At 40.9% G+C, this 10,636-nt stretch overlaps 1 protein-coding gene across 1 annotated transcript; it reads right to left on the minus strand.

The window, feature by feature from the left end:
• Window positions 1-8,645: 8,645 nt before the first annotated feature.
• Window positions 8,646-9,296, minus strand: LOC145998325 (uncharacterized). The gene has a single exon (XM_083134730.1). The coding sequence runs from the start codon at window positions 9,294-9,296 to the stop codon at window positions 8,646-8,648; it is 651 nt and encodes a 216-aa protein (XP_082990856.1).
• Between the last annotated feature and the right edge of the window lie 1,340 nt (window positions 9,297-10,636).

Genomic DNA, 10,636 nt, shown 5'->3' on the forward strand with positions numbered 1-10,636 from the left:
GAAAATCTATATTAAAAAAAAAACATATTCATAAATTCTACATGTAGGAGTCCGAAGTCATAGCGGAAATACATGATGAAGATGATGCATTGTTTGCAGGAAAGGAAACATACGTTTCCACATATTACAAAGTGTCCACAGCGCCGAATGATAAAGTTACTTTGAGAATATCAACCAGGCGAGATGTGGAAACGTTTATGAATTTCAGGGGATAACGAAAGTTAAAGAACACTCGCATCTTCCGGGATTCAAGATGCAAGTGAAACTAGCCTTAGAAAATCCCAAAACCTTTCCACAAATCACCTGGTTGATTTGCTAAGGAAATATCTTCAACATAAATTATTCTACCATTGTAAGCAGAACGAGCTGAGAATATAGTAGATCTTCTTTCTCTTCTAGAGGGAAGCGGGGATATTTATCTTCTTACGAGATGGTAAACAGAAAAGGATTTTTTGTTTTCCAAGAGGGTAAGCAGAAAATGTTTCTTCTTTCCAAAAGGTAAGCAGAAAACATATCTTCTTTCCAAAAGGTAAGCAGAAAACATATCTTCTTTCCAAAAGAGAAGCAGAAAACATTTATTCTTTCCCTAAGGTAAGCAGATAACTTTTCTTCTTCCCAGAAGGTAAACAGAAAATGTTTAGTCTTTCCAGAAAGTTAGCATAAAACGTTTCTTCTTTTCAGAAAGTTAGCATAAAACGTTTCTTCTTTCCAGAAAGTTAGCATAAAACGTTTCTTCTTTCCAGAAAGTTAGCATAAAACGTTTCTTCTTTCCAGAAAGTTAGCATAAAACGTTTCTTTTTTCCAGAAAGTTAGCATAAAACGTTTCTTTCTAGGATAATGTAAGCAGAAAACGTTTCATATTTCCGGAAGGTAAGCAGATAACTTTTCTTCTTTCCAGAAGATAAGCAGATAACTTTTCTTCTTTCCAGAAGGTAAGCAGAAAATGTTTCTTCCTTCAAGAAAGTAAGCATAAAACGTTTCTTCTTTCCAGAAAGTAAGCAGAAAATGTTTCTGTTTTATAGAAGGCATTCGTAAGCGTATTTTCTTTGTAGAAGATTAACAGAAATAGTTTCTTCTTTGTTTAAGGTAAGCAGAAGACATTTCGTCTGTAGAGTTAGTAGATGAGAAATGTTTCTTCTGCAGAAGTAATAAGCAGAAAACGCTTATTCCAACAGAGAGGATAAGATAATTGGAAATTCTTCTTTCGAGTGAAAATTCAAGGAAAATCCCTTTTTCCGAGTGGAAAGCCAACAAACATTCTATCTATCTATCTATCTATCTATCTATCTATCTATCTATATATATATATATATATAGATATAAATGTATGTATGTGTGTATGTTTGTTCCGGCATAACTCTCGAACGTCTGGAGTGATTTCAACCAAAATTGGTACACACATCACTTACAATCTGGAAAGAAATACTGTGGGGGTAAGACACGCCTAGGGTGACATGCAAAAAAATCGAAAACAACCGATGTTAGTGTGTAATCCATAGTTTTCGGGGTCGCTAAGATGAATAGTGACACTCCCAATGCCGATCAACTCCAAGTTCATCACCTATCGGGATGGGGGTGAGGGGTGAAAAATAAGATGTCAAAAATGACCTACATTAGTGTCGAATCCATAGTTTTAGGAGTCTCTAAGCTAATTGGTGACATTCACGATGACCAAAATTGGTACACATATGACTTACAATCTGTAAATAAATACTGTGGGGTAAGATACCCCTGGCACCTCTAGGGGTGGGGGTGGGAAGGGGTGGCATGTAAAACGACAGATATTAGTATGGGATCCATAGTTTTCGGGGTCGCTAAGATGAATAGTGACACTTTCAATACCGTTCAACTCGTAGACACTTCTGGCACCCCTGGGAGTGGGGGTGGGTGTAGAATCAATAGTTTTCGGGGTCGCTAAGATGAATAGTGACACTCCCAATACCGTTCAACTCCAAGATACCTCTGGCATCCCTAGGAGTGGGGGTGGGTGTAGAATCCATAGTTTTCGGGGTCGCTAAGATGAATAGTGACACTCCCAATTCCGTTCAACTCCAGGACACCCCTGCCACCCCTAAGGGTGGGGGTGGGAAGGGAGTGACATGTAAAAATAATCGAAAGCAACCGACATTAGTGTGGAATCCGTAGTTTTCGGAGTCGCTAAGATGAATAGTGACACTCCCAATGCCTTTCAACTGTAAGTTCATTTTACAATATATTCATTATTTTCCTGTCTAATAGAAGATTGGGATAAATAAATACCCGGGCAACGCCGGGCAATCAGCTAGTTTGAAATGAAAATGCCAGCAAACTCTCATATTTAATCCCTTCTTTCAAGTGGAAAGCTAGCGAACCTCCTATTTAAAATAAAAAGCCAGCAATTTCTTCAGGTTCAGGGCCAGAGATGGAAGTGGACGCTTTTCCGTGGATATTCTGTAGATGTTTCTTCTCTTGAAAGAACATTGGAAAGGTCTACAGAAACTAAAAATTTCAAAAGGAAGTCAACATTTATGATTCTGAAACATACAAGAGAAACTTTTGTGCTCTCGCGAAAATCAAGTATCTAATGTTATATTAGCAGATGTGAAATCAAGAGGTCACGGAATGGTTCGAGGCACAAGTTTTGGCTTGATACTTAAAGAAAAGCTACCATGATCCAGACTCAATTAGTCCGTATGCACGCGGAGGACATTAGCCCCGATGCTGCACGCGGAAGTAACGCATTTGCAAATTACCCCTCCTGCCCTTCCGCTTCTCCAAGTTCGCATTCCATCCCGCAGCATCACCTGCGGATCATTTGTCTTCGTCACGTCCAACCTGCAGGCGGAGCAGCGACATATTGCCACAGCATTAATTTCAGGCACATCAAGCACTCCTCCCGTTCAAGGGGGTAGCAAATTACAAAGTATACGCCGGATCTGGGCCATTTGTATGGCCATGCGTGACGTTCGTGTCACATTTGGTGAAATAGATACATTTTGAATTGGCGATTGCCGTTGTCACCAACTATTGACGATTATTTCCAAAAAGGTTGCACTTCCTCTCGGGGTGAGGATTGACTTCCTACAGTCTGTCCCGGGAATCTCTGGAGCAAGCGAACGAAGGTCTCTGCGCGAGTAGAGATTCAAGAGGCCTCGACCAGTGAACGCGTGAGAGGGGTAAACGCGGCCGCAGCTGCCAGCTGCTTGCAGCAGTGCGCATTTCTTAGCTCCGCCCACTCTCTTTCCCCCCTTCTCTACTGTTATGCGAGGCCTTGCTCTACAGATTCCCGAGACACAGTGCAGGTTTCGATATCTGGTAGAGGCACTTTAAACTGAAGGTCCAGTCAGTACTTAAAAACTCAAACCTCACGGAAGTTCTTTACGACTCTTAAATTCAGGGTTCCCACGTGAACTCTAAGTTAATTTTCCCTGAGTTTTCCAGAATCCTCACATTTTTGCTAGAGTACAAAATACTCAATACATAACTATTTTAAATATACTTTACAATGGCCCATGGTATATCTGTTATATCACTATCATCGCCAATCTGATTTATTTATAAACAGTATGTAATTTAGTGGATTATTCTGCCATTTTGTTATTTTTATGAATAAAATGATACAATTCATGTTATGGTTTTGTGAAGTAAATGTCTAAATAGGTAGTTCCTTTTCAAAGGCAAAACCTACTGTAATCACCCAGTTGCATACATTAAATAAGGAGGTGACTGAACCATTCATCTAACATTCAAAGAATGTTTGTAATTTTGTACTGGATCAGTAGAATATTGATTATCAGTAGGCCTATTAGTAAATTTTGTGGAGTAGCAGCATCAGTCAATAACATAAGCAATTCACAATTAAAATGACATCCTTGTGCATATAACACAGTGAAACAAATTTGAACTTTGTGTCTTGCCGCGAGATGAAAGGTGTTCTTTACTAAATTAAATACGCTGATTACGAAAATGAAATCAGAAATGTTCCTTCACGGACCAATTTTTTCTGGAAAAGATATGCTACATGTACCTCTTAGTCTTAGCCTATATTTCATATAGTTAGCAATATACTGTAATTCATGAAAAACAAGGTAGCAACTTTCGCGACACTTGCAAACGACTCCATTACAGTTAAGGAGGAACCTGTAGCTGGATAAAATACAGATCATGGAACAAAATTAATTGTTTGTATTACAAAACATAACAAAAGGTACGAGAAAGCTGCAAAAAGCTTGAAATGATCTTACAAGTTACAAATGTGTCCTGGAAACTTTCCGTTTGTGGGTGAATGGTGATTCTTCTTGTAGGTGTGTCCAGCAGTAATCTGCCAAAAGGTTTGGTGATCATTTTCCCTTATGTCGTCTTTCCATGGCAGCGATATCTTGGTGAAATCGCTCACCATGTTCGTCACTCACATCTCCGAGATTAGGCGGGAAAAATCCAAAATAGGAATGCAGGAAATGTATTTTAAAAGTCATGTTGCACCCCATAGCCTTGTAACAATCCAGCTGTGTGCCGTCAGTTCCCTGTAATTGTCAGACCTGACGTTACCCAAGAAATTGTTGCATACATCATTGAAGGCAAGACAAGCTAGCTGCCTTCTCAGTATCTGTCAGCAACTCGTCGTCAAGTCACGAATCTGAGGCCCAATGAAAATGCCTTATTTAATTTTTGCAGTACTAATCGCAGGGAATGTGGATAGTAAAACGCCCCTGCCATCTTTGACTATTGCTTTCACAAAATTATTGATGAAGCACAATTTCAGATGGAGCGGTGGTAACAGTACACTGTCTTTGTCAACAAGGGGTTAATGCGACATATTTTGTTCACCCGGATTGAAGCTTTCTCTCGAAGGCCACTGTTGAACTACATAATGCTCTTTCCTTGCCCTAGTGTCCCAGTAACTCAAGAAACAGCAATATTGTGTGTAACCAGTCTGCATTCCCAGCACAAGTCCCAGAACTTTGAGATCACCACAGATTTTCCATTTGTGGTTCGAATAGCCAATATACGTCATACGTCAGAAGTAGTCTCATGTTCTTGTAGGTTTCCCTTTTACTGAACGGAATGGGTTACTGGCATCGAAGGTTTTTGAGGAATCTATGAATAGGCGCCATTCATCCGCATTGTGAATCATTCCAAATTCTGTCATTACAATATACCAGACTCTATGCCATTGAGGAAAAATTGGAAAGACCAAGCTGCTGTTTACGGAATGATATACTAGTGTTTGGTTGTAGCAGGGTTTTTTTTCTTGAAGACGAGACCAAAGTAATTCTGCTTGCCTTTTTTAAAGATTGTCTCTTACACGATCGTTCAATTCTGCCTATGACAACGGCTGTGGTAAGGGCTGTGATGTAGATGGCGTGTAATCAAGATCTTCGTGATCTATTGGTTGGTCACTACCATCATCTGTATCATCTTCCAGTGTCCATTCCGCTGGTGGTTTTGGAACTGGGATAGAATCAGAATACGGAACTGGGTGCATTACAGATTCCAAATTTGGATATGAAACTGTGTGTTTTGATTTACTTGAGATGCCAGTTACTTTCGTTAAACAAAAGTAGCAATCTGCTATGTGATCTCTAGGTTCCCTCCACAAATGTGGTACGGCAAATGGCATAGATGGGTGGGTTCCATGCAACCAGCCACTTAAATAGCGGAAGCAACGTGAGCAACAACAGTTCTGTGGTGTCCAACACTTAACCTCATCTACCTTTGATTCAAAATACAACTCGAACGCATTTTTGACGAGCGAGGAAATGGGATGTCTTTGGGACTTCGTCGTAAACTTCCACACACTTAACAGAAAAGGTTTGGTGAATTAACACACTTCCTAAACATCGCTGAACACAAGAAACACGCGAACACGCACAAACAGTATTCTCACGTTAGGTGTTTTGCACTACACACACACTGCAGGACACTAGCAACACTCGCAACTGACTGATGCAAATAACTGCAACTCCACTATACCTCAACCAAGTGGCTACCTATCCCTTCCCTCTCCACCCCCTCTCCTATGCACTGTCAAGCCCTATGCTGTGCTGATAAGTGCCGCGACAACAATAACATGCAGTCGTGTGCTGATAAAATTGCGTTTTCAGTGAAACGTTTAGGTGATAGCGAAAAACGGTTTTCACTATCTTCATCAGGGGACTGAACTCCATGGGAATCACATGATTTTGTTCTGCGGCAAATTTCATTGTCGCAGAGTGTAATTACGGATTAAGGTCTTTGTGGAAGTTTTCACACAAAATAAATTTCAACACTTCCTGTAACTAGTCTTACCATCAAATATTGTCACAATTTTCGAAGGTGGGTCCTCACGTGGTGTTCAAAGTCAACGACTTTTCCCAGAGAGAGTAAACACGCGAGCTATTGCTAATTGAACTATAGAACGTTTGTGTTTAGCTTTCATGATGAAACTGGGAGATCACTAAAACCATGTGGTTGTTATAGCACCCTGTAAGATAGGGTAGTCAGTTGGTGAAATTTTCAAGATCCTCCAGAAGTTTCGCATCTCCAAATGGTTTGTGTATCGTACTATCCAGTGTTTCATTGAAGTGCAACAGTGAATGAAAGGCCCAGACAGGAACAGCCAAACACCATAAGGATTGAGCAACTGATGAAGTCTGTTGAGGCTCGTATGTGCAGAAATCCTGTATAGAATCAATCAATAAGTGATGGCATGTGAACTGAACATTGCCAAAAGTTTCACCTAAAGGGCACTTTCTTACAGATGAGTTAAAGCATTAGAGGGCAAAAAAAAGTAAAGTTATGCAGAAAATGAACACAGAAGAATTCACTGATGGAAAGCATTTACTGCTGAGGGGGCTTTTCAAGTTGCAAAATGACGGGGTGTATTCCACAAGTTTACGAGCAGATAGTGCAAAGGCTCCTATGACACAGAGGAGCCACCTTCTGGTTAAACTTGGTGAAGGGGGGGGAGGGGTTAAAACATCAGCTCGAGTGCACAAAAAGACAATGATGAAGGATCACAGCAACACTATGGTCACGAGTGGAGCTTTCAGCAGGCTTTTGCATCAGCTCATAAGGCTCGAACAACCCAGCAGTGGTGAGGGATGTGCCCAACTTCATTACCACCTCAGATTGGCGATCTGGCAGTTTAGATCTCAGCTATCTAGACTAGAAATTGTGATCTGCATTTCAACATATGCCTTGCAAGAAGAGACATCCAAGTATTGCCAGTCTGAAGTGTTCTCCTGCGAGGACAGTGGCAGTTTTACATCTCGATACAGTGTAAAGCAGTGGTGTGCTCTGAAAATTTGACCTTGTTTACGGCAGTAAATCATATTTATTTACTCCACATCAAGATTAATTAGATGTAACATAAGTAAGACATCAACGTTGGCATGCAAGTAGAACAAAAACAGAAGTCCAAAAACTTCAAATTTTTCGGCAATGTTTAAATTTATCTTAATTGGACCTTGATTTCCCTGCACCAAGGGAAATCTCTTCATGTAGGAACAGAAGCGCGGTATCAGGAAGTAACAAGCTGTTTTCTTCTGACAATGCTGTTTTCAGCGCTGGAACTGACCCCTAAAAGGCCATGCGTTTTTAAATAGCCATTCGCCCCGCTCACCCTTCCCGCGTACAATCGTGGAGGAAACCTGCTCGTCAGAAGGTCGTCAGTGGCGGACATAAACCAATCTTTAAGTTCCTTAAGTAATTAACTTAAATCCGGTTTAGAAGGTTATTTTAATAGTTTGCATAATATACGTATAATGAGCATCTACTCATATGGTAAAGCTCAATGAATAAAAATAAATGAAAAAAGTTGGTTTATCGACGATAAATGCAGTAACAAGGTCACACAAAGACTTACAGCATATGTACGGTTCAAACGTGGTCACTTTGAGCAATAATTAGTGCTTTGTGTTCACAAAACATGCATGTAACACATATGCATGGGATATTGTGACCGTATCTATGGGAAGGCTAGGTGCGTGTGTACAGCCCACCGCTCAGGAGAAGATCCCTGCCGGAAGTCGAGTGACGTAGCGGCAGGCGACTCCACTATTAGGGTTGGGGGAGTGCACCCTGGGTCAGAAACAAGCGCTGTCGTCTCGCTGTAAGCTGTAAGGCTTGAATCTCATCTACTCTCAAGCAACGCTCAAATCACTGTCCACGCTCGGTCAGGGGGTATCCACATTAGCGGTCAAGGTATAATCATCGTCAATCTGGGGTTGATTTCTTGACAGAGTACACCGATTTTCTAATTATTTTTTTTTATAAAGAGCCTACCAATTGTAATAACTACAATGTTTAAGATATTTTCAACGACGGAATTGGCTATTACAGCACTTGCGTTCGAAGAAAATGGTAAAGGAAAAAAAAGAATTGCGAAAGCGAGAATGTTTATTTGCACTTACAATGTGCAAAGCTACAAATGCAACAATGGTAAACATTACTTTGTCGGTCTAGGTTGGCCATGAAAATTTTCGGGCTGATTGTTTCATATGGACATTGTTGATTTCTTTTATTCGAACGTTTCCGACACTACACGGCTGAATAATGTACAGGATAAGCAGTAAAAAAATATGCTATACACTGAAGATAGAAAAAAAAAACAATCAATGAGAAATAAACAAATTCATAACTCAAAACTTAATAAAGAAAATGAAAATTGGCCAAACTTACTGCATTTATGAAAGAGGTTGTGCCAGATCATCATCCTCCCCATCATCCTCTTCATTGCAGCTTGTGGTGCTTTCTGAAGAACTGTGGCTGTCGCTGTCCTCTGCTCCTCCAAAAGAAATAATTATTCGTTCGACCTCGTCTTCCATCAGTCCGTCCTTTTCCCAGTACTCTTTCTCAAGTTTTTCCACGTGCGCGCAGTACCCCTTCCAGTCCTCTTGGTTGCAAGATGCAATTCCCTGTATAGTGAGATCATGTAGTTGAGATACCGACAGCGATCCCGATATATTATGATCCCGCACATATTTTTTAACTTTCGCCCAAGCTAATTCGATGGCGTTCAAATCGCATGCATATGGTGGTAAACGGAGTACTGTATGGCCATACTGCTGCAGAGTCTTGTCCACACGGAAGGTTTTCTCTTGTGGCTTATTAGCTTGTATTAGTTCGTGCAATTCTACTTTCCTCATGCTTGCGTCGAACGGGATGTTATGATTTGTCAGCCACGTTACCATGTCTGACTTAAGGCTGTAGCTCGAGGGAACCTTATCCACCTGCACAGTATGATAAGGAGCATTATCTATGATGACAACGGACCGATGGGGTATATTCGGGACCAGCTTCTCTGTCAGCCACTTCTCAAAATTTGAGCTGTTCATTTGCCCATGGTAGTCTCCTGTGGAGCAGCCTGCTTTATAGATCAGGCTTGCATTGGGAATGAACCCATTAGGCCATTACTGGAACCTGCGTGGACAACAATGAATCGATGTGCAGAACTTGCGTTAGATATCACACCTGAAATATCATTTGACTGCCAACATTTGTTTGATATTAGATTGGTGTCCACAGCCGTTTCGTCAACATACACAAGCGTTCGATTCTCTTCCCGAAATCGTTTTATGGCACGTAAATATCTGCTCCGCCATGTCACAATGTCCGGTCTCTCCATTAAAATTGTCCTTTTGTTCCTGCAGGTCTTCCATTCAAAGCCGGATCTTCTCATCAAACGACGCAAAGAATCCTCCTTCCACGGGAAATTAATTTTTTGTCGTATGACAGACAAAAGTTTACCACAGGTCGGCACACTTTTTTCACTTATGTACATGTCACGAATTGAATTCCTGATTACATTCATATCAAAATCATCGAGAGTCACATTACGGTGAGGTGGCCTTTTCCTAATCTTCCCAGGGGAAACTAGTTTTCTCATCGGTGACCGCTCATTTCGTTCACGCGATTCTTTCCGAATCCTCTTGATTGTCGGCTCCGACAAACCTGTTGCTGCAGACGCACGCTTGGTGCTCTGTGTAATTGGCAGCAAATATTGCTTTTCTTCAGATTCACGATCGCAAAAGTCAATTACTTTGCTGACAATATTACGCGCTTCACTATGCACAGTAGCACCTTTTCTCCTTACACCTGCCATAACTCTTACAACACCACGAAAAATCACAATGAAACACCCACGCAAAAGCACTTCCACAACAACAATGACCGCAGCGGAAGACTTCCTGCTACCCCTAGAATCTGCAAATAGACCGGTCTTCCCCTGACCCTCCGCTCGTCCTCTCCCCTCATTTAGGGATCTTCTCGTGAGCGGTGAGCTGTACATTTAACGCTCTTGAAAAATGGAACTTTATATCAATTAATCTGATGCAAATTAAGCGTATATCTAAACCCTATATCTTCAAAATAGTTTGTGTGAAGCAAATTACTGAAGTTGTAATTATTGGTACAAGAGTATATTTTAGTCCTTCACAAGTGCTTCATTTGAACTCAATGCCTGGCTAGATAATTTTCTCTGAGATTTCCCTGAGAATTCTATATTTTTCAAATTCTGAGATTTCCAGGTTCTTCGGGTTTTCCAGGTGTGTGGGAATCCTATCATACTGGAATATGCAGAAAAGACATATGGTTTTATATGGAGATAAGACCTCACACATTCACAATATCGGCCATCTGTGGAGGTGATATGATCAGCACCACACTCCGGCAGCCA

This window comes from Lepisma saccharinum, chromosome 14 (genome assembly GCF_977018435.1).
Source record: "Lepisma saccharinum chromosome 14, izLepSacc3.1, whole genome shotgun sequence".
Taxonomy (NCBI): domain Eukaryota; kingdom Metazoa; phylum Arthropoda; class Insecta; order Zygentoma; family Lepismatidae; genus Lepisma; species Lepisma saccharinum.

Bases quoted from the DNA above. Each gene is read 5' to 3' on its own strand.
- LOC145998325 (XM_083134730.1), bottom strand. From the start codon at position 9,296: ATGAACAGCTCAAATTTTGAGAAGTGGCTGACAGAGAAGCTGGTCCCG.